Raw genomic sequence first — 23,756 nt, 5'->3', positions numbered from 1 at the left:
AAATCGTAATACAAAGTTCATAAGTTATATGACTTGTGAAAAAAAACTCCATACAAGAATACGTATGTCAGGACGAATTGAGTAACAAATTAATTGGTTCAACACTCGAAAGATGTATTAATAAATTAAACAATATAATCGTCGTCCTGGGGCCTAGCGATAACAGAAAAACAGTAAAAGTTAGGCTTTTATAGGTAAAAAAACCTATAAACTATAGGTCTACGGAGGGACTGCAGCAGTCGCATGCCCACGGAGCAGTACATCGCGTCCCGTAGAAAACAGGCAGAGTTCTGGTAGGTCCGTACGATAGTGTTGCCACAATCATAAAAATATAGCCAACAGTAACTTGTTTAACATAATTTACAAAAAAAAAAATAATTTTCATATTTATAAATTGTGTAATTATCATTTAGTAATAACTGCCGCTATAGCTAGTTGTACTATAAGACATGTTAATACTTTTGTATCCTTAAATTAATACATAATTTCAAATATCAAGTTTTTATATAAATAATTTTAATATATTTAAAAAAAAAAACATAACCTACTAATGAATATATGATAAACCCGTGTGGTTCATGGAGTTCAAGGCCACTTGATCTTCTTAAAACTTAATAATGCTAAATAGTAAATAATAAATAGTAATATATAAATATAAATATTTTAGATTCTGAGCGATGAATATATTGAGATTTTACAATGATGTGTTTTTATTATTTATCTTATTTTTGTGTCAGTGATCACGAAAAATGCTTCGATTTTCGAAAACGTCAGTACAACCATAGGCACAATTAGGGGGGGACTTGGGGCGGCTATGCCCCCTACTAGTTTTAACCGTAGCTCCGCCAGTTTTTTAATAATATTTTTGCTCAAAATATTAATTATCAGGGTTCGTGCTGCTGATACAATTTTAGCCCCCACCCCATATAAATGTCTGTAGTTGCGCCTATGCGTATAACGAACTTCCATTTAACAAAATTTTCTATACTACGTTTACCTATGTTTAATTTCCCACGAAACTTCGTAGTATGGAAATTTCGCAGTATTATAAGTTTTAAATACAGGTATAATAAATAACAAAATAGGTATCTCTCTGCTGTACAGTATAGGTTTTAATGTACGAATATGTACTAGATCCAATTTGCTATCAGAAACCTTCCTCTAGGTTGATGATCATAACATTTTATTTAGTAGAAGAGTGTCTTCAGACACAAAAATAAAAAACTCAAATCATTGTAAAATCAATATATTCGATAACTCTGCTCAGAATCTAAAACTATAATACATATACAACCAACTTAACGTCTATTTTTTAAATATAAATTGCGAACTAAAAAATATTCGAGGAAGGGTTATCTTTAAAAAAAAATTTTCTGCACTCCTCGCGAAAAATCCTACTAAGTATAACGCTTATAATATTGTAAAATAGTGTATTTAAAAAAAAAAATATTAATCAAACGTATATATTATAACGCCATAATGAGCATTACCTAACTATATAGGTACCTACTACAAAGTACAAAATATACATAAGTACATTTAAAACCATTGACATTTTACAAATATATTACAAGCTGGTACTATTTGTATTGAATAAAAATTAAAACACACAATGTTAATGAATTAAATATTATGAAGTTTAATCAGCTATTTATAAAACTACATATTTTAACGTAATCTATTGTTATTCAAGAGCAATATTATTATTATGATTATTGTTATTGAATTTACACTACGCTTGCATTCGTCTGACACACTCACCACACAATGGTTTTACATTTGATAACCACAATTGATATTGATTATTAATTTGAGCACTATTGTAAATGAACTTTAATTACCGTGAAATAAAATACTTGATTAGACTATAATATTAATATTATTTTATTATTTAGCTAGATCAGAAACTACCACGTAAATACTATTACATTAATTTACTTATTTTTATTGTCGGTTACGGTGAATGATGTAATTTACCAAATTGATTTGATTATGCAGGTAAATGTTGTAAAAAAACACATTTTGAACTCAAATTTACATCTTTCACCGCCTCACCGGTTATTGACGTAATTTAACAAAACTGGCGGTAAATCGTAAATTATGATAAATCTCTAATAATATTGATTGTTATTAATTGTTTTACTATAGGTACTATTTAAAAATGATTTATTGTTGGTGGGTGATTCATTTTAAACTGCATTAAAAGCTTATTTTTGCAGTTGCATCCATTGAAGCCTTGATGACCCATTATTTCGTTTGTTTTCATGTTATTTCCCTATCTTTAATTATTTTTCTTCGCTTCATCTAGTTCTATACATTTTTCTTTATATGGGGAATTGTATTAATGATGAGTGATGATAAACATATCATTTATAAACCTGGTCCCTGGATTAAATATCTATTAAATTTGTTAATTGGCTTAACGAATATTACGACTAGTCTCCTCAAGCCACCTCCCCCCACCAAAAAAAAAATAGGATACAAATTTCAACCCCCCTGGCCCTTTCAATTATAAAGTACCTAAATATCTAATAATTGCCATAATTGTAAAATGTATTTTGAAATTTTCAATAACTTGGAACGATTATAAATGTAATATCAACATTCAGCTGTTTTTTTTATCACAATTATCAGTAATCATCCACTTATCGTATTCGATGAAATTACGTAATAAATAATAATATATTATTTTTAACTAATAATAAATTGTTATATTTGAGAGTAGATATTGAATTAGTTCTAATTCGATTAATAAATTGAATTTCTATTTAGAAGTTAAAAAATATTCAAGAGTACCTGATTGATTTTGTACTTTTTTTATGGTTAAATTGTATAGTTTCCAACACGTTGTTAGATGTTTTGTCAAGATTAATGATTTCGATTGAAGCGAGCGGCTTTAGTAGGTTTTTACCCTACAGGTGTAATATTAAAGGTGCTTATTAAAGTCACATAACTGTGCAGCCCCCAGCAACAGAATGTAAATACTTTTCCATAAAGTATCTGTTATTGCAGACTTGGCATACACATTTCAAATATATCAGATAAGGGCCTTTTGCATAATAAAGATTTTTTTCTCACGCCTACACTGAAAGTTTAGTTTCCGATAACGATGGAAGCGACCTTTTTCGATCCAGCTGGTGGTAAAGTGGGAATCCCCGTAGTGTTGGCCGGTAAAATGAAAATCCCAAAAAATGCCGGGCGGTAAAGTGGAAATCCCCAAAAGTACTGGGCGCACATATCACTCGTATCCTCAGCACAGCCAGACACTAAAATCTATTCTACGGTCCTTACAAAACATACATTTTTGGTTACATCTTATATTCATATTATATAACCTACTTGCATGACGCGTAAACATTTTTATTTCATGAAATTGTTTTCGTAGAATAATCTGATTGTTGCATAGATCTCTGCATAGTAGCATTACATTTGCCGTGATTACATTTTTTTATTCTTATTTTATTTTAATATAACAATTATTATTTATACTTAAATCTATACCACATTATCGCTCGGTCCTTACAAAACATACACTTTTGGTAACATCTTGTCTCAGTTCATATACTATGACAGTGGCGTAACCAGGATGGGGCTAATGGGGGCTACTTAAGACAAATTACCGTAGATACATACAATTTTCACTGGTCGTTTATATAAGTATTTTCTATGCACGTTAAAATTTCAAAATATTTTGATTTGTTTTGAACTGCTAACGAACATTTTTAGTTTTAAATTTTTTTTATTTTTTTTCTATGAATGTCGATAAATATAATTTGTAATAATTTGTATAACACCGCCTATTACAGTGATCCACTTGTTAAACTATTGTAGCGCGGAGCGGCACCCACTTGCCCACCTTTTTTTTATTAATGTTTATTTAAATAATATTATCATTAGTTACAGATTATACTACTGTTGTACTATTGTAATTTACTATAGTAGAGATATGTCATATAAAAATGTTAACAAATATATATATTTTTTAAATAAATCTTAAAATAAAATAGTTATGAACACAATTACAAAGTTTTTCGCGTGCATCTCCCACATAATGGCAAAGTAGATTCTTCTGCAATATTATCTTATTAATTTGTTTTAAGGTACCTCAGCGCTAAACCCGATCCACTAGCCACTGCTCCTTTTTACCTGCATACCACCACTAATTATTTTGCAAATGAGCCACTTAGAAGAATAATGTCTTGCCTCAATTTTTTTTTTTTTTGTATAACTTTAATTTCTGTTTTCTATTGTTCTATTTCCGAACTATTATCGTTATCTATTATGTATATGTTATAAATGTAAATACAAACTGTATATTTCTACCCATGTATAAAAGTACTCAGCCTGTAAAATATAATAAATATAAAAATAATAATGGCAAGAGTAGTGGCCGTGGGGTGGTCAAACAAGTGCGCAGATCTATGTGTTCTACTTTGGGACAGAGTATATTTAAAATTAAGTTAATATTTTGCTACCATTTATATTTATTTTTTTTTACAATTTTTTTTATAATTGTGTAAAATAATAAATCTAAATTTAATATAACTGTAATCAAATTAAATTGATTTGTTTTTAGAAATCAATAACACTGGAGATTCTAGAGGATATCGTAGTGCTGAAGAACAAGCTCGCGATTTAACAATAAGTTTGAAACGTGAAGTTTTGCGTGTATCTGAACAATGGAACTCTTTACTTCAACGTTCTGATCAGTGGCAACGAAGTCTTAATGACTCGATCAAGGTATGGTGTTTTTTTTTTGCATTTTAGTCTTACGACAATATTTTTTGATCATAAAATTAACTTCTATGGTAAAAGTTTACATCAATAAAAACTTAAAATAATTTTTTTAAATTGTCACTCAACGAATATGGCTCCCTATTTCATTTATTGAGCTTAAGCTATAATTTTACAACTTTTCGGGGTGAACCAATCAAACTTGAATCATAGCAGTGGCCTATTTACGGGGGGGGGGGATTTGAGGGATCAATACCCCCATCGGTATTTTTTTTTGTTATTATCAAAGGATTCAAGTATACATATATAGACACTGAATCGTCAATCTTTTTAGTATTCACTATGTATTTTAATTTTTGTAAATACGGGAAGAAAAAAATCAATCAATTATAAGGTTATTAATAGACTGTTATTATTACGCCACTGAAACTCCGCAATGTCCTAAATAGTGCGTTTTTTGTATAATATACGGGTTGCACTCGTCGTACCAGCTATAGACACGGCTGTAGTACTGTACAGTTGTAAATTTGTAAATTAAAAACAAGGTATATTAAGACTAAAATACCAAAATCAATATTATATTAAATTATGGTATTGTCTTATAATAGTATATTACACGTAATCACTAATCAGTCTATTGAGTATCGAAAATCGGCATTCTTGTCTTATTTGTATGGAAAACGACATTGGTATTTTTAGACGAAAAATGATTTGATTGAGCTGATAGTAATTTTATTTGTATAACATAACGTGATATATTATTTACATTTAAACGTAAAACATTAAAATCTACCTATAAGTAACACAATAACTACAACCTACCTATAAGTATCAATTATGTAATTGATGAACTGGCAATAAAACAAAGAAAACTTGATTTTGTATTATAAGTATAAAGTAATGAAAGATGAGTATGTAATTATTATTATTTGTTATATTAAAATAGATATTTATGATACTATTATTTTTGTACTAAATTTATTATTGTGTTATTTGACATAGGTGGTGATAGTAGGATGGTAATTATTAAAGAGTTTATTCTCTAAGAATAGGTATTTTTTGAGTGTAAATTAAAAATTGAAATTTATCTCAAATCTAATGAAAAATAATCAATAATATTGATAGTATTATGTTATTGTTATCCACTAAAATTAATGACTAATAATTGGTATTAAATGTTGTGTAAGCTGTACAGTATGCATAGGCGCAAATAGCGTTTGAGATTTGGGGGGGGGGAGCTAATAGGGCTAATAGGGCCTTACTTTGATAATATTGAATAAGCTTGAAACAAAATGTAGGAAATATTTGGGAGGGCTATGGACATCTTTAGGGGGCTTAGCCCCTAAAGTCCCCCTATTTGCGCTTATGACATTATGTGATGAGTAAGTATAGAAAACCTCAAAGGGGATGTGTGGGGGGCAAAGCAATTCCTAAATTCGCCGCTGAATCATAGTTATGTTTCCAAGTTTTTTTATGATAATTTTTTATGTTTATTTTTATGGGTTTGTACCGGGGTTGGCAAAAACCCGGATTTTTTCGGGTTTTTTCAAATGAAACCCCAAAAAACCCAAAAACCCAATGGGTTTTAATGTATAAGTAATAATGGGTGGTTTTATCGTGTTTTTTCTGAAAAAACCCATCCGAAAAAAATAAAAATCGGAATTTTTTATTAAAAATAAAAGATTTCTATTGACCATTAGTGTGTAATTTTTTCTATTTTATTCTTTAAATTGTACCTACCTAATTAAAAAAATAATTATTTAGTTTTTTTCAAATCAATTTAATATTTTAATTAGAAAAATAAATAATACCTATAACGTAATTTTTTCTGAAAATTAACACAAGTTAAAAAAAAATAAAAGTGAACTTCCATTTTATCCAGAAAAGTAACCTGGGTTTTATGGGTTTTTTCAAAAAAAATTAGTGGGTTTAACCCAGAAAAGCAGCCTGGGCTTTTTCGTCTGGTTTGTACACAAATAAATTTCATATTAGACTCATTTTTTAATTCATACATAGTATAAATTATATTCTTACCTAAAGTATTTATTTTTATGTAATAGTTGTTAATTTTAATTCTATTTATGTATAAAGTAATTGATCAAAGCACTTAAAACTAATAAAAATAGAATATTTACCTCAATTTATGTATGTATTTAATATACATTACGTATAGACATAGTCCTCAGAACTGGGTAATAAACTATTTTTGTACAATAGCCATGTGTTGCTAGTATAGCAGCCAAATCCAATAGCCAATCAATTATTTTGTTCATTTGACTAAACAGGTCAAATAGTGATTTGATGTATTTTTATAATTTCTACATTTCTTCTAGAAAATGCAAGTTTTCCAGAAAGGCTTGGAGGACTGTACATCAAAATTAGCTAGTGTTGAGGCTATGTATAAATCATGGCCAGCATCGAACACTGGTGACTCCACAAAAGGTCTCCAAGAGCTAAGGGTAAATCATTGGATTAAAAAAATGTACCAATTAATATATCGATTTATTTTACAGCAATTTGGAGATAGATTAAATCCTGTACAACGGTTATTGGAGGAAGTTAATGATCAAGCTAGTATACTTGCATCAAACAATGTAACAATAAGTGTATCCAATAAAAATATGTTACAGGACATAAATAACAGGTAATTTAACTTAGTGTTAGTAATATTTGGTATATTAATTTTAATAAATATATGTTTATTTTATTTATTAGATGGAAAGTCTTACAATTAGCTATGGATGATAGGTATAAACAAATTCGTGATACTGGGAAAAACACAATTAGCAATAGTAATGGAACTTCGCCTGCCAGTCATAGTGAGGCATCCACTTCTTTATTGTTGAGTGGATCAGTGGAACCTCCGTGGAAACGTGAAATAACTCCAAATAAAGTTCCTTATTATATCAAGTGAGTATTTTTCTTAATTTATTTTTGGATATAAGACTAATTTAATTCAATTTAGTCACAAATGTGAATCTACAAATTGGGACCATCCAAAAATGATGGAACTAATGTCTTCTCTGTCAGAATTTAATGATGTAAGATTCTCCGCCTACAGAACTGCTATGAAATTACGAACTGTCCAAAAACGCATGTCTCGTAAGTGTTATTATTTATGATGGTCAGAAAAAAAAAATGTGTTTCAAAATTCTTGTCTCTTTTTTTAGTTGATTTGTTGACTTTGGAAGCCGCCTTAGAAGCATTTGATAACCATGGTCTACGTGCTCAAAATGACAAATTAATAACCGTATCAGAAATGTTAACCATTCTAGGATCTATTTTTGATACACTAGCATCTCAACATCCTTCTTTAGTACATGTTCCACTCTGCCTTGATTTATCGTTGAACTGGCTATTAAATGTTTATGACAGGTAAAAGATACATTTATAATTCTATTATACTACCCTAAACAATATTTTATTCAATTTGTTGTTAATTTTTTTTTCTTAGCCAACGCACAGGTCAAATCCGTGTATTGTCATTTAAAGTTGGTCTGGTATTATTGTGTAAAGGACATTTAGAAGAAAAATATCGTTATTTATTCAGATTAATAGCTGATCCAAATAGACAGGTAGATCAACGCAAATTAGGTCTTTTATTGCATGATTGCATTCAATTACCACGCCAATTGGGTGAGGTAGCATCATTTGGTGGTTCTAATATTGAACCATCTGTTCGAAGCTGTTTCCAAAAAGCTGGTAAAGATAAAACTGTTATTGAAGTGAGTATATTTAATACACATCTACAATTGCATATAATACTACAAATTAAATTATAATTGACTAAATTAAAATAAAATTTATTTTAGGCTATGCACTTCTTAGTTTGGCTACAACAAGAACCACAGAGTATGGTATGGTTAGCTGTGCTGCATAGGCTAGCTGAAGCTGAATCAGCAAAACATCAAGCAAAGTGCAACATTTGCAAAACGTATCCTATAATTGGTTTCAGATATCGATGCTTAAAATGTTTCAATTTTGATATGTGTCAATCTTGCTTCTTTTCTGGTCGTAAAGCCAAGCACCATAAACTTACTCATCCAATGCAAGAATATTGTACTACAACAACGTCTGGAGAAGACGTTCGGGATTTCACACGTGCCCTTCGTAATAAATTCAAATCGAAACGTTATTTCAAAAAGCACCCGCGTGTTGGATATTTACCTGTTCAATCAGTATTAGAAGGGGATGCTTTAGAGAGTCCTTCTCCATCACCGCAACATTCTAATACTCCTTCTACTATACCTGATGTTCACAACCGTTTAGAAATGTATGCATCACGTTTAGCTGAAGTTGAATATAGAGCACGTAGCAACTCTACCCCGGATTCGTAAGTTATTATACAATTAAATTAAATCTTACAATTTGTATTATACCAGTACACAATAATATGCTAATATTTGTTATAATGCTAATTATTATTTTTAGTGAAGATGAACATCATTTAATAGCCCAGTATTGTCAGTCTTTAAATGGTGGGTCCGAAACATTGCCATCTGTACCAAGGAGTCCAGTTCAAATAATGGTTGCAATTGATGCAGATCAACGACATGAGTTAGAAACTATGATAAAGTAAGTATTAAATTAGGCTGTTTGTGTTAATATAAAATTAAATATTCTCTAACATTAAATTATAGAGAATTAGAAGATGAAAACACCCACTTGCAAGAAGAATATGAAAAATTGAAAACCGGAACTGGCAGCAAAGGTTCTTACAATATTATGCCAAATAATAATGGTGAGGTTGATATGGTATCTGAGGCAAGAATGTTACGCCAACATAAAGGCCGCTTAGAAGCACGTATGCAAATATTGGAAGATCATAACAGACAATTAGAAGCACAATTGCAAAGACTCAGACAACTACTAGAAGAAGTAAGTGAAAAGTATATAAATAATTGCATATAAAATCATCCATTTAAAAGTGAAAGAAAATAAATATTATGTATATTTTATCTCTAAAGTTTATTATGTAATTGGTCTGCTTGTGCTTAATTGTTCAAAGTTAATTTTTTATTACTAAGAAAACTAGTGTTTATCCATTTAATTTATAATATACATTTATATTATGAACAAATAATTGAAAATTATAGTTTAGAATTAAAATAATCTTCAACATTTTGTCAGTTTATGCATATTATAACAAGTTTTTATATACAAATAATACAAAAAGTTATATTATTTAATAATAATATAAATAAAACTAAATGTAATTTAAATAAAAAAAGCAGGATAGAGATTTAACACATCGTATATATATCATGACTAAATAAACAGGCAAGTCAGAAATTTCACATATTTCTCCTATAACTGCAGTAGCATAGCGAGGGGGGTGTTGTAGGTGTAGCAACACCATCCCCCTTTGACAGTGTTTATTTACTACATATATATAATAAAATAGTGATTTGAAAAGATTGATTATTGAATATTGATTAAACAAACTATGGTGGTAAAATACTATAAAATATCACTTATAAATCAGAATTAAATTATAATTGTAAATAATTCTTTGATTGTTAAGAAACTAAGAAACTTGTTGGTAAAATAAATAGATCAAAATGTTTTACAATCTTAGCAGATGAAATGACCGATTTAGCTGGCATTGAACAATTTTTTATGCGTGTTAGGTACTTTGATAATGATACCAACAAATTGAGAGAGTATTTTCTTCAATTTGTTCCTGTCACAGATATGACTGGAAATGTCAGAGGTACGCTATATTATGCGTAAAATGCTTTTGCTAATATGCCTCTTTATTTCGTCATGGTATATAAATTTTAAACATATTGTATGCAATATGAATTATTGCGATATGCAATAAAATGATAATATAATATGATATTTTTAATTTTTACAAATAAAACAGTTTTATGATTTAAACATTATTCAATAGATGATAATTGTTCATGCCTAAAGTATTATTTTAAGATAATGTGTTTATTTTTTATTTGTTGTGAATTTTAGCCAGCAACATTCCAAACGAGGTCAGTGACAGTTTCTCAATTAGCTTGTGATTCTCCTATGCAAAATTCTTCTGACAAATCAGGTATGTCTAGAATAATTGATAAATATACAATATATAAGGATATATCCCAGTAAATCTTGTTTTTTTTTGTTATTATTGTAATATAATTCTTTACATAGGAAATTGGTCAGAAAACAACAGCCGTAACACTTTGGAGAGACCACCTCCTCCACCCATACCGGCATCTCATCATGCTGTTGGTAATTTACACCATATGGCAGGTAAAATATAATTCAAAATAATATTTTTCTGTATAACTATCTAACCTAATAGTACCCAAGTAAATTGTCATTATTTTTATCTAATGATAGATAATGGTTTTCTTTAATATATATATTATGTATTTTTGTTTAATACTACTAATATTCCATTATTTATTAGCTGTTCATGGAAATGGAAAAATCTAGGTTTGTATTATTGTAAAACAATATTTCGAAAAAAAAAAACTAATTGGTTAATTCTTTATAGGTGATTTAGGTAAAGTTGTTACTGAATTAGTAACTGTCATGACAACAGAGAGACATGAAAATTAAGGAGTATACTATGACATTGTAGTACAATATTAATAGTATTATTATTATTATAATTAGTATTTGTTAAATATGTATGTAATAATTATAATATGTACTTACATATCAAAATGTTAATAATTTTTACAGATAGGCACGTATAAAATAATAACTTATTCTCCAAATTCTTTTCAATTGTTTAATTTCTTAAGAATAAAAAAAGATAATTTTGTAGCGGTGTGACACCCACTAGTTTTATATGCAGAAAATTAAATTTTATAAAAATCTATTTTCAGACAGAACAGTTATATATTTTCCATACTAAAATCTTAGTATTTTAATTATTAGTTGTATAGTTGTTTAAATTTCGCACGCTACATAATAAAGATCAAAAATAACTGTCATCTTTATATTGCTCTTAAAAAACAAACCTATTTAATGTTAATTTAATAATAAATAAGTATTAACTCATCATTTTAAAATAAAACTAAAAGTTGTATTATATAAAATATCAAATTACATAAAATTAGTATTTTATAATAATTACGTTTGAATAGATTATCTTAATGCATATTTGTTAAACAGTTATGTGCCATTACTTTTTTTCTTTACAAGATAAATGTATCATGTTTATTTTATCTCTGATAAATTTATTTTATTTTTCTTATTATACATTTATATTTTATTTTAGTTTATCATTATCATAATTTTATCACTGTTGATAATATCATTATAAATCACAGATATATAAAAATTGTATAAATCTGTGTTGTAAATACAGGTGTATATTGTTTAAATGTGATGAATAAATTCAAATTTTAGGGTCAAAAGTTTTATAGTGTAATTTCACTGTAGCTACCTAACATATCAAATATTATATCTTTATTTGGTTTTTGATTTTTCCATTACAAATATAAAACTAGAATTCTCGTTTTTTAATTAAAATAGTATTTGATAATAAATATAATTATTACATTATAAAATAAAGACAATCACAATTTTGTACGATTTCCAATACAATATGATGTATGTAGTTACTTATAAGTGTTACATGATAATAATTAATAATATTATGCTATATAACTATATTAAAATTATAGTAAGCTAATTTTTTTTGTTTTTCATTTTTTTGTTATCTTTATTGTAAACGTTTAATACATTACCTATTAATTTTTGATTTAATAATTATTTGGTTAAGAGGTTAAAAAAACTTAATATCATTCATTATTATAATATATGTGTTATAAGGTAATAATTATTATTAAACTTATATTTTTAAATAGGAAACTATATAGCAATAACAAACAAAATAAAAATATACTAATTTAAAAAAAAAATGTATTTATTTACTTTTATTACAAGACCTATTTATTGAATGTTGATTTTTCTTTATAGTTTACTAGGCTTATTGAACCTAATCTATCTAAATAAATTATTTATACTTTGTCGGTCAAAAGTATGAGTGTACGACCCTGTTTCTTATATATTAGTCCCTGATAATTAATATTAAGTTACCATATATCCAGGGCTGGGCAGTATCTTAGATACAACTCACAATTGTATCTTGTACCTCGGTACAATTATATGAAGTATCTAGTATCTTGTATCACGATACATTTTTATTCAATGTATTGAGTATTTCATAAAATAATTTTTCGAAAGATACTCTATACATTAATGCGAATACAACTCTGCTTTTTACTGTCCAATTAATATTTAATATTATATAAAGTATTATTTTACAAATGAAAATTCAGGTAATTTTACTGATCACAGTTGATTATCTGTAGGCTGTAGGTTGTTGGAAAATATTTTTTAACCTATTGCTGACAAATTATAATTTACAGTTATGTATGACACACGCACATTGAATGAGACTTTACACCTGTACCTAGTATATTAGCCTTATAGTTTATTTCTAAGGGGCAGGGGCGGATCCAGAGTTAGGAAACTGTGGGTCAGGACATTTCAAGGGGTCACTTATTAAAACCAGATTAGAAATTTATACTTGTGTACTAGGTCTGTAAAACAAAAAAAATTATTTAAACTGTATGTGTGTTTAAAGGAGGATCCAAGTGCCCAACTAGCCAAGTTATTAAAAGAGGCCAATTTGAAGCAAATGTAAGCTGTGGGTTAGCTGACCTGAACCTCCCACCCTAGATCCGCCACTGTCTAGGAGTAGGGGCATAGTGCATGGCCTAACCCCCTCAGTGGCACATACTCGAAAATAAATAGTGGTAGCATATTTAATCAGTTACCTCTATATTGGCTAATGGCTATAGCCTATAATTATTCAAGTGTATTTTTATTATTTTAATACATAGTAGAATTTTTATGATGTAAGCGGTCAGGGAATCCACTCACCCACCAAAAAAATCAGGGGTATCAGCTGCTACACTATTATAAAATACAACTGTAGATACTTGAAATGTTTACTAAATGTTTATATAGGTAATTATTATTACCTATTTATTTATTATTACCATTTTATTTCTTGTACATGAAAAAATGTTCATAATTTGACTCTTTTTGAGCCGATTATAGGCATGACTTGTATGAGAATTTTTTTCAATTATTTTCGATAACAAAATGTTCACTAGGTTGAAAACATTGAAAATTGAATACAATCACTTTTACCAAAAACATGATAGACAAAATATGTTCTATACATTCCGAAATGTGTCGTGATTTAACAGCCATAGACTGCCTCATGGTTTTCAAGGTTACTACTTTTAATTGAGTAGTATAGGGATGTCCCTACACCTTTCAAAAAATATATGCATTTTTCTTAACCTATTATACATTTTAAAGCTTTTATGCTTTCATACATGTGCCATAATAGTTGACACTACTAACTGTAGATTACTGCAAAACTAATTGAAATACAAAATTAATGTTGGTAACAGTGACGTCAGTCAATGGGTAAGATAAACTGGATGGGTTATATAATGATTATAAATTATAATAACAGTTAAGGCTCATATATATTATACACTATAGGTACTTTTAGTAATATCTTAAATGAGAACTTATTTTCATGTTGCTGGATGCTTGAACAACTGTCCCTATTATAATAGAAACATATTTTTATTCACTAGGAAATAGAAAACATGACATTACTTAAAGAAAAGGATGTTCAAATTAAACAAATAAATACAATTTTACAATAAATTTTGGAATGTATTTGTTAATTATCATCGATAACAGATTACCTAATAATATTTTACAAATATTAAATTTACCGAGTACACTATAATGGTCTCTTTCATAAGAATAAAACCCCTACTTTATTTAATATAATTCATAGACTATAATATAATTATAATATAATTAAAAACAACAAAACAATCATTCATGACGAAAAACCATATTTGACTATCCAAAAAAACATTACGAACAATTATTTGGGATTTAAGAAAATATAAATAGTATTCTTGTGGTATTTAGAGTACTTGATATATTTTTCAATTTTGTGTTAAACCATTTTTATGTTTAAAATTGCCGAAAAATAAAAATAGTTTAAATAGTACTGATTAAACTATTTTTTTTAAAATTATTATTGTAGTTGGCAAATTCATAATAAATAATTTATATTTACATGATAATGAGTATTATATTCATATCTTTCAATAATGATTAATTAAAACAGAAATTGATTTATAAAATTCACATGGTATGGTTGATTATTGTCGAATTAAAATTAAATTATAAAATAATAGTTCACTTATTGTGAATGAAATCTACAAGAATGGAATGACGAATAAAATGAAATAATAATATAAAAATTTTTGATGGTGACACACATAAACAACAAGTTTAAAAACAAAAAAGAATCTTACATCCGTCACCACAGTTTCATTCTATGATGTGCGCTAATTTTACTTAAGCTGGAGTAAACAACAACAATTTATTATAATATATATTTTTTTTTTTTTTACAAACTTTTGTTTTGTTTTTGAATAACGATGTATTAACGTGAAAAATACTTTAATCCTCCAGATTCCTAAAAGCTTGCTGGATATCATCATACAACTGATCAAAGTCAGCACGGATTTTAGCTTCGCCATCTTTAACTGGGTCCTATTATTATACACATTTAATAAAAAAAAACGTCAAGTAATAAAAAAATAATGTATTACCTTAAACTTCATGGATGATAACTGGTAAAGGATATTGCCCATACTGTCCCTTATTACAGACCAAGTTATCTTGTTTTCAGATTGGGCTGTTGACTCAACAGCATGACGTGCCATGTCATAAAAGGCAATAGTATTTCGTAACATTCCAACAGTTTTGTAAAATGGACAAAAACGATCATATGGCGAATAACTAAAATAATATGAGAATATAAAAATATATGAATACTCTCAACCAAACTAAATAAATTACCTGTTTTGTTGTAAAAAGTCATCTTTTAATAGTTTAGCAACTTCTAATGTAATTTTATCAGATTCAGCTAGTGATGCTTTACCGACCAACTGTACGATTTCTGATAAATCTTCTTCTTCTTGTAAGATCTCTTTAACTTTGGTTCTTAAAGGCACAAATTCAGGGAAGTTTTTGTCATAGAAGTCGTCCAAAGCCCTTGTATATTTACTAAAACCACAAATTATTTTCAAAAATATTCTTAAAATAATTAGGGCCAGTTGTACCGTCTACGGTTAAACTACGATTAAGCTTAATCAGCTGATAACAGATATTTAACCGGGCAAATTCGGCCGATTAAACTCCGGTTAACTTTAATCAGAAATGGTACAACTGGCCCTTAGTAGTTTTCATTAATACCTGTATGAAATAAGCCAATTGATGGAAGGAAAGTGTTTACGTTGAGCCAATTTCTTATCCAAACCCCAAAACACTTGTACAATACCTAAAGTAGCTGATGTAACTGGATCAGAAAAGTCACCACCTGGAGGACTGACCGCTCCAACAATACTAACTGAACCTTCCCGTTCCGGGTTACCTAGACATTTAACTCGGCCAGCTCTTTCGTAGAATGAAGCCAAACGAGCACCCAAGTATGCAGGATAACCACTAATACATAATAAACATATTTAATTTAAATAAATAAATACATTTATGTATTTCTTGAATATACCTATCAGCAGGCATTTCAGCAAGACGACCAGAAATTTCACGCAAAGCTTCTGCCCAACGAGAAGTTGAATCAGCCATCATAGATACATTATATCCCATATCCCTGAAGTACTCAGACAAAGTAATACCTAAAAATTATTATTTATTAAATATTTAAATAATCATTATGATATTTACATAAACACTCTGATATAATTTTTATTGTTAGTCATTACCAGTATAAATTGAAGCTTCTCGGGCAGCTACAGGCATGTTAGAAGTATTAGCAACTAATGCAGTTCTCTTCATGATAGATTCAGTTACACCATCAACTTCAATAGATAATTCTGGGAAATCTCCCAATACCTAATTAATAAAATATATACAATTAGTGATAAAAATGTAAGGCCTAACATAAATGATTTGAATTGTATATATTAATTACATTTAATAAATATAAAATTTAAATGTATTTTAAAAATGTATAGACCATATTACCTCAGCCATTTCATTACCACGTTCTCCACAACCAACATACACAATAACATCAGAATTTGAATACTTAGATAAAGCTTGAGATATGACAGTTTTTCCACAACCAAAAGCTCCAGGAATGGCTGTTGTTCCACCTTGTACACAACTAAACAGATATAATATAGTTAATTAGAACTTATTAACTTAAGACATTTTTTTTTACTTACGGAAATAGGGAGTCAAGTACTCGTTGTCCTGTCAAAAGTGGATAATTGGCAGGCAATTTTTCAGTGACAGGGCGTGGCTGACGTACTGGCCAAACTTGTAACATAGTAAATGATGATTTTTCGCCATCGAATTCTGTTTCCAAAATAATATCCTAAGAAACAAAATAATAACTGAATTGTTGTTCAACAATAATAATGTTAATAATCATATTTACATCAACTTTATAGTTTCCCGGTGGAGCTTGGAATACAACAGTTCCCTTAGCTTTAGGTGGCAACATTAACTTATGTTTAACAAGAGTATTTTCATGGACAAGACCGAAGAGGTCTCCTCCTGTTATATGGCTTCCGATCTTTATATTGGATGAGTTGTAATCCCATGAAACATTACGACCTAAAGCTGGTATATTAACACCCTTGGGAATATAGATGTTTTGGGTGAGCTCATTAATGTCTTTTAATGGTCGTTGAATACCATCAAATATACTACCCAATATGCCAGGGCCTAATTCTACAGAAAGTGGTTTTCCAGTCCTTGAAACCGGGTCACCAACAGTAACACCAGATGTATCTTCGTAAACCTAGAATAATAAATACATTACATAATTAGGTACGGAACTAGTATATTAGATGAAATAATAATTTTAATCTAATTAACCTGAATGGTAGCCATGTCACCTTCCAAACGAATAATTTCACCAACCAGTTGAAAGTATCCAACACGAACCAGTTCGTACATAGCTGAACCAGACATCTTTTCAGCTGTTACGACTAAAATCATAAAACAATGTTTAAGATATATAAGGCACAAAATAAGGTACCCAAAAAACTCAGATAAATTTAATAAAAGTAGTACTAACCTGGTCCAGACACAGCAAACACAAACCCATATGAACTTTCCTGTTCTTCATCCTCAAAAGCGTTTAACGAAGTCATTTTCGAACGATTTTTATCTGAATTGTAAAGAAAAAGTTTAGTAAAATTGATATTTATCTATAGTACTCAAAAAAATCATTAACATAATAATGCAAATAAATTTTTAGTATTATAATCTTTACAATCTGTGATATTACTGCTAGCATTTAATATAGTAATCATTTATATTTTAAGATATATAATAATTTAGAGGAAATTTAATTACACTTAGAAATTAAAGTTAAAAATACAAATATTAAAAAAATAAAAAATAAAATAATAATAGTAAGTATACACAATCACAAATAGTAGAAAATATACTAATTAAGTATATTAAATATCCAGTCATATAGTATTCTTCATTAAATTACCAATTGTTTAGGTGAAATTAATAATACTCATGAATAAATAAAATATTTTACCTAATGATCCCCAACAAGATACAATAGAATTCCACATACTTTACAACATATACTAATTAAAATATAGGCAAATGTTGTAAATTAAGTGTGTAATTTAAATAATTAGAAAATATAATTTAAGAAGTGGTACTGTTATAAAGGAAGTTTTAACTAAAAATATAGTAGTTTAGCTTAGAAAATATTATATAAGTTAGTTAGAGTAACAAGCTTACAAGAATCTACAGATATTAAGATGTAAGCCATAAATCACTGTAAATATTTTACCATGAATTTATTCCATTATCTGGTATCTTGTATTTACATAAAAAATATATTTTTAATAAATTACATAATTTTATTGGTAGTTATAAAAATAGATATGCTTCGAATATAGTTTAGAAGCTCATGAACAAATAAATCTGTACCATTAAAGTGTACGTAATTAAGCACAATTACCATATAGTTAATTGACATCCAAAAATAAGGCGGATCCCAAGTTAATTAGGTTAGGATTGACAATAAACTATGAGAAATGATCACACTCAAAATGTCTGTATTTAACACTGGATTTGAGTATAAATAGAGCTTTATTTTACAATATTTCCTAAATACAGACTTGAGGGTGTTGGCCGTGGCCGCTGCCAACGCCGTCAAAACTGGGAGGGTACCATCAAAGGGTTGATAAGTGTTGATAACGGGAGGTTAAGGGTGCAACGTCAAATATAAGGATGGCCATAGGTCGGTAAAAATTGTCATACAATCGTATTGAAATGAAGGGAAACACTTTTGTGAAAAATTAATAATTAAATATTATACTCACTTGAATATCTTCACGGGCGTATCCTTTTTCGATTGAAAGACTCGGAAAGCCACAACTCATGCAGTGCTGCTACTGGCGGTGAATGGAGCGATCGCGACTTGAAAAAAATTGGGTGGAACTCTAATCAGCTGACTGTAAGACGTCTATCAGCACGTGAACCAACATTGTTTCTAATACCAACCTTCCAAGGTGAGTAGATAATGATGAATAATAATAATAAAGAAAAATTTATTATTATCATGATAATTATAAAAAAAATAATTATTTATAATTTATTTATTTCCCTAATATTTTTCCTCAAAAATCAAGTTACACAATTATATGTATCTCGGTATGGTTATTCTCTTTCTAATCAGTAATAATCAAATAATATTTTAGAAATTAAAATCAGTAAAATAATATTGTATGCAACGGAAATAAATAATAATTATCGGGGACCGGGGTACCACTATATGAGTCATATAGTCTGTGGGGGTACAGTGTACGATATCTCTTTTCATAGGAGTCGGTAACAAAAATAAAATTAACACTTGTTAAGATTAATTAATATATAGATATAATGAGTATTGTACTTTTTCATATGAATTGTACTACTGGCATACAATTTCAAATGAACTCATCTGAGTGATGTATACTATCTTATTTTTATAACTTAAATTAAATGGAATCCATCTAATCGAAAAATTATAAAGGCATAATATTTTAATGGCAATTAATTATTAGTAAAATAAAAGATTATAATAATATATTGATTGATGAATTATATATACAATATACCTACGTTGGTTCATAGGTTGGCTGTTTATAGGTGTCTGTAATATGAATTATAAAACAGAATTATAATTTAGCTTTGTGCTTACAGACTTCAGTAGATACATATATTGACAGTGGCGGACTGAACTTAAATTTTAAATGATGCATTTTCATATTTAAGTAATTAAGTACTTACCACTACCACCAACTCTCATTATAAGTACAAAGTTATGATGTAAGTCAAATGTGGTCGAAAGAGCCATGAGGTAATAAGGCCTTGGTATGTTATTCTGCGCCACAGTCAAGGGACCACCCCCTCTGAAAAGCTTACGCAAATGCATCAAAATTTAGCCCGTTAGCCAGCCCCTGCATATTTATATTAAAGATGAATATAATTAATGGAAAAATGAGAGGAAGCACTTACAGAAAAAAATCACTATTTAGGTATAGATACCATAGGCACAAATAGGGAATTTCAATGGGTAGGGGGGGCTTCAGCCCCACCATTTTTTAACTAAAAATTATAAGTTGATGCTTTGTCCCCATACCTTTAAATCATACAAAATAATAATTGAATTATTATTTTAAGTTATAATCAGTATTTATGTTCATGATTATAATCCCTAACAGCTGTTATGTTGCAAGATAAAAGCTTAATTAAATTTAAAAAATCACAATCATATAAAATAATAAATGTACACATTTTTATTTTAATTAATATTTACAAAATTAAATTAATTCTTCTTTGAGTTTTTGCAAAATCATTTAATACCGACTTTTTATAAAATACGAGTATACTCTTGATTTTTTTTTTAAATTTATTTTTTGTACTAAGACGTAGGTCATATTTTAATTTTTTTTTACAAAAATTACAATAATATGATAATAAATCCATGGTGGGGTGAATTCACATTAGGGGGGGCGGAGCCCCCCAAGCTCCACCCTATTTGCAACTATGATAGATACTGCTTAATTATAATAGATAAGTTCTTCGTAGTATTTGTAATTTGTATACAAGAAATAGTAAGTATAAGTACGTATTCCAATTTAGATGTTTCAATCAATTCTTCAATAATTTCGTTAATCTTAAACTCATAAATGTTTTATCTATCAATGTACCTTTATCGGGCTGTATACAGGGTGTATCTTATGTTATTGTACGCGGGGTCTTTTAACGATTATAGATCGATGACATAGAATTTCGTTAAAACGAAAAAAGATGTGTTTCTTTATTTTTATCAGGCAATTTTTTTATAAAAATTTCAACATTTTTAAACACGCGGGTGTACCAATAGCAAAATCAATTTTATTTTTCAAATAGTAATTACTATATTTTTAATGGATTCTGGTAGAGTTTTTTTTTCTGAAAATTTTGATGGTCAAATCATCAATTTTGGTTCACTAGTTTATTAACTATAGCCTCTAAAGTTTAGTTAAATATGCATTAATACTTTTTATTGAAATAATTGGTATAGATTTAACTTACAAGAGCTAAATTATTTTTTTTCTTATAACTGACTTTTTATACACTTAAATAGTTTAATCGGTAATCTAATGACACTCTAAAAAAAAAAACATGAATAAAATTGTTGGCAAACGCCAAACATAGTAGTTCATTATTTTAATTTTAGCAACCATCAAAATCAATATTATTATTTTCATTTTTTATTGTAGGTAATCGTAATTAATTACTTCACAGTTACTTTTCTTACAAGTAAATTTGGATTCTTTATTTGGTGGCTAAGGTAATACCTAATGGTATTTGATTTTTGTTTTAATACTATAGTAAATTTATAATTAACTCAGATTAAAAGTATGCCTAACTAGTTAGGTACAAACCTATATTGAGATTGACTATTTATCTAAATATTTTACAAATACTTTATTTCGAATTATGATTATTAAATAATTCTTAAAGAATTTCAACTGCTAAATTCATACTTTGCATGCGATACCTACCAATATATAGGGAACTTATGGTTCAAATTTCAAGTTATAAAAGTTAGTTATAAGAAAAAATTATTTAGCTCTTGCAAATTAAACCTATATCAATAATTTCAATTAAAACTACCTATTAATGCATATTTTACTAAACTTTAGAGGACCATAGTTAATAAACTAGCGAACCAAAATTGATGATTCGACTATCAAAATTTTCAGAAAAAAAGCTTTATCAGAATCCATAAAAAATAGTAGTTACTATTTGAAAAATAAAGCTGATTTTGCTATTGGTACATCTGCGTGCTTAAGAATTTTGAAATTATTATAAAAAAATTGCCTGTTCAAAATAAAGATACACGTCTTTTTTCGTTTCAACGAAATTCTATGTCATCGACCCATAATCGTTAAAAAACCTCGCGTACAACGACATAAGATACACCTTGTATAAGAGATTATAATTCGAGTAGCTAAATTGAATGACTCAAATATTTAATAGGGCCTACACCTACTCATTACTCTTACATTATTATACATTTATACTTAAACAATCTGGTATATAAACATAATACAATATGGATATGTAGGTAATTATAGGTATTCGTTCGACGAAAAATTGATGAAAGTAAAATGAATATCTTTTATAAATATCTTATAGGTATTATATATAGATAATGTCGAAACAAAAAAATTACCAAATTGCAAGTTTATACTTTATAGTTTAATTAAATAACAATTAAAAACAAAAATGTATATATTTTACAGACATCCGACTTAACAGTTAACAAACCTACTTATCGATTCATGTAATAATAAATAATTGTAATAGAATAATTAGTTATGCTCTGAACAAAATAAAATATTTATATTCATGTATAGATATTAGTTAAGTAATAGGTCTATTGACATCAATTTTATTGAAATCGGTAAAGTAGTTTCTGAGATTAGCCGTTAGTACTTAGCAGTCATCACGATTTAAGATATCTCTTAAATCGTTGCGTTCATTATGGTAGGTAACCAGGTAACGCGTAACGCACTGTCATAATTTGCACTACCTAAATTACCAATTACCATACATTTTCTGGAAGAGAGTGAGTATATAGATTGCGCCTCCCCTCCTTCCCACCATGGATTTTTAATTATTATTGTCAGTCTTGGGTAGTATTCCGAATACTTTTAGAATACTATTTCCAAAAGTATTTTGTGATGTATTCTGAATACTTTTAAAGTATGAAAATTAAATTGTTTGATTTGCATTTGATCTAAAATAAAAATACAAAATTTATATTTTCTGAGTTGGAAATTTGGAGTCAATAATATCTATTAATATCATACAATATCAAAATTATAACTGGTATCGTTTCATAAATTAAACATTTATCAACAATATTTTTAAGTATTTGGAATAATTTTATAGTATTTCTCACGATGTCTTCTTTTTCTTCTTCCTCTCTACATCGTGGAATTTTTAATAGTCATTATCATCGTCATTATTATCAATTTTTTTTCATATGACATTATTGTTCTATGATATGACGTGTCTGTCTGTATATTATTTACTCAATGGCACGATGTAGGTAAAACGGTGTAGTCACTCGAGCCGAGAAGTGAGTCCAAATCAGACGGCACTTTGGTTAGCGCGCCTTCCGCCAGGTAGCGCTAAAAAGGCCGATAAACAACCGGCTGCTATAGAGAAGGCCGTATTTGTAATGCATTAAATATTAATGCCGTTTTGCGTATTATCCGCGGTAAAGTTTTAAAATTTCATACTTCAGTATTCAATATTCATTCAATTTATAATTTAATATAATCAATATTCACGTTATAGTATTATATTTATTATACTATTTATAGGTACTATTGACGTAAAATAAAACTGGA

The 23,756-nt window shown here is 28.3% G+C and overlaps 2 protein-coding genes across 7 annotated transcripts in view; one reads left to right on the top strand and one right to left on the bottom strand.

Moving 5' to 3' along the window:
* The window catches only part of LOC100166731 (dystrophin, isoforms A/C/F/G/H), a 62,325-nt gene extending 50,400 nt beyond the window's left edge, over positions 1 to 11,925 (top strand). For 4 of the 5 annotated variants that reach the window (XM_029491770.1, XM_029491771.1, XM_029491769.1 and 1 more), the window contains exons 55-67: positions 4,577 to 4,740; positions 7,068 to 7,193; positions 7,248 to 7,378; positions 7,450 to 7,644; positions 7,700 to 7,836; positions 7,905 to 8,109; positions 8,189 to 8,459; positions 8,547 to 9,067; positions 9,166 to 9,309; positions 9,375 to 9,612; positions 10,702 to 10,783; positions 10,882 to 10,983; positions 11,231 to 11,925. In XM_029491770.1, the coding sequence (XP_029347630.1) occupies positions 4,577 to 4,740; positions 7,068 to 7,193; positions 7,248 to 7,378; positions 7,450 to 7,644; positions 7,700 to 7,836; positions 7,905 to 8,109; positions 8,189 to 8,459; positions 8,547 to 9,067; positions 9,166 to 9,309; positions 9,375 to 9,612; positions 10,702 to 10,783; positions 10,882 to 10,983; positions 11,231 to 11,295 (2,381 nt within the window). In that variant the 3' untranslated portion in view covers positions 11,296 to 11,925. Of the gene's footprint in view, positions 1 to 4,576; positions 4,741 to 7,067; positions 7,194 to 7,247; positions 7,379 to 7,449; positions 7,645 to 7,699; positions 7,837 to 7,904; positions 8,110 to 8,188; positions 8,460 to 8,546; positions 9,068 to 9,165; positions 9,310 to 9,374; positions 9,613 to 10,701; positions 10,784 to 10,881; positions 10,984 to 11,143; positions 11,170 to 11,230 lie in introns of all 5 variants that reach the window. The other variant, XM_029491772.1, reaches the window with a different exon arrangement.
* Positions 11,926 to 14,435: 2,510 nt separating this feature from the next.
* Positions 14,436 to 19,339, bottom strand: LOC100161355 (V-type proton ATPase catalytic subunit A). 2 transcript variants are annotated; one of them, XM_008181185.3, is made up of 12 exons: positions 19,185 to 19,339; positions 17,909 to 18,001; positions 17,707 to 17,819; positions 17,264 to 17,629; positions 17,049 to 17,200; positions 16,846 to 16,987; positions 16,584 to 16,713; positions 16,370 to 16,496; positions 16,057 to 16,305; positions 15,661 to 15,867; positions 15,411 to 15,600; positions 14,436 to 15,351 (listed from the first exon to the last, which is right to left on the bottom strand). In XM_008181185.3, exons 2-12 carry the CDS (start codon positions 17,982 to 17,984, stop codon positions 15,259 to 15,261), a joined length of 1,845 nt encoding a protein of 614 aa, XP_008179407.1. In that variant the 5' UTR covers positions 17,985 to 18,001; positions 19,185 to 19,339; the 3' UTR covers positions 14,436 to 15,258. The 2 variants fall into 2 exon arrangements, with proteins under 2 accessions (XP_008179407.1, XP_008179408.1); XM_008181186.3 differs by lacking the exon at positions 19,185 to 19,339 and adding an exon at positions 18,821 to 18,961 and having other exon boundaries at positions 15,171 to 15,351.
* Positions 19,340 to 23,756: the final 4,417 nt, after the last annotated feature.

This window comes from Acyrthosiphon pisum, chromosome A3 (assembly GCF_005508785.2).
Source record: "Acyrthosiphon pisum isolate AL4f chromosome A3, pea_aphid_22Mar2018_4r6ur, whole genome shotgun sequence".
Classification (NCBI taxonomy): domain Eukaryota; kingdom Metazoa; phylum Arthropoda; class Insecta; order Hemiptera; family Aphididae; genus Acyrthosiphon; species Acyrthosiphon pisum.
The sequence above is the reverse complement of the archived record's forward strand: the minus strand, read 5'-3'. Positions and strand labels throughout refer to the sequence as shown.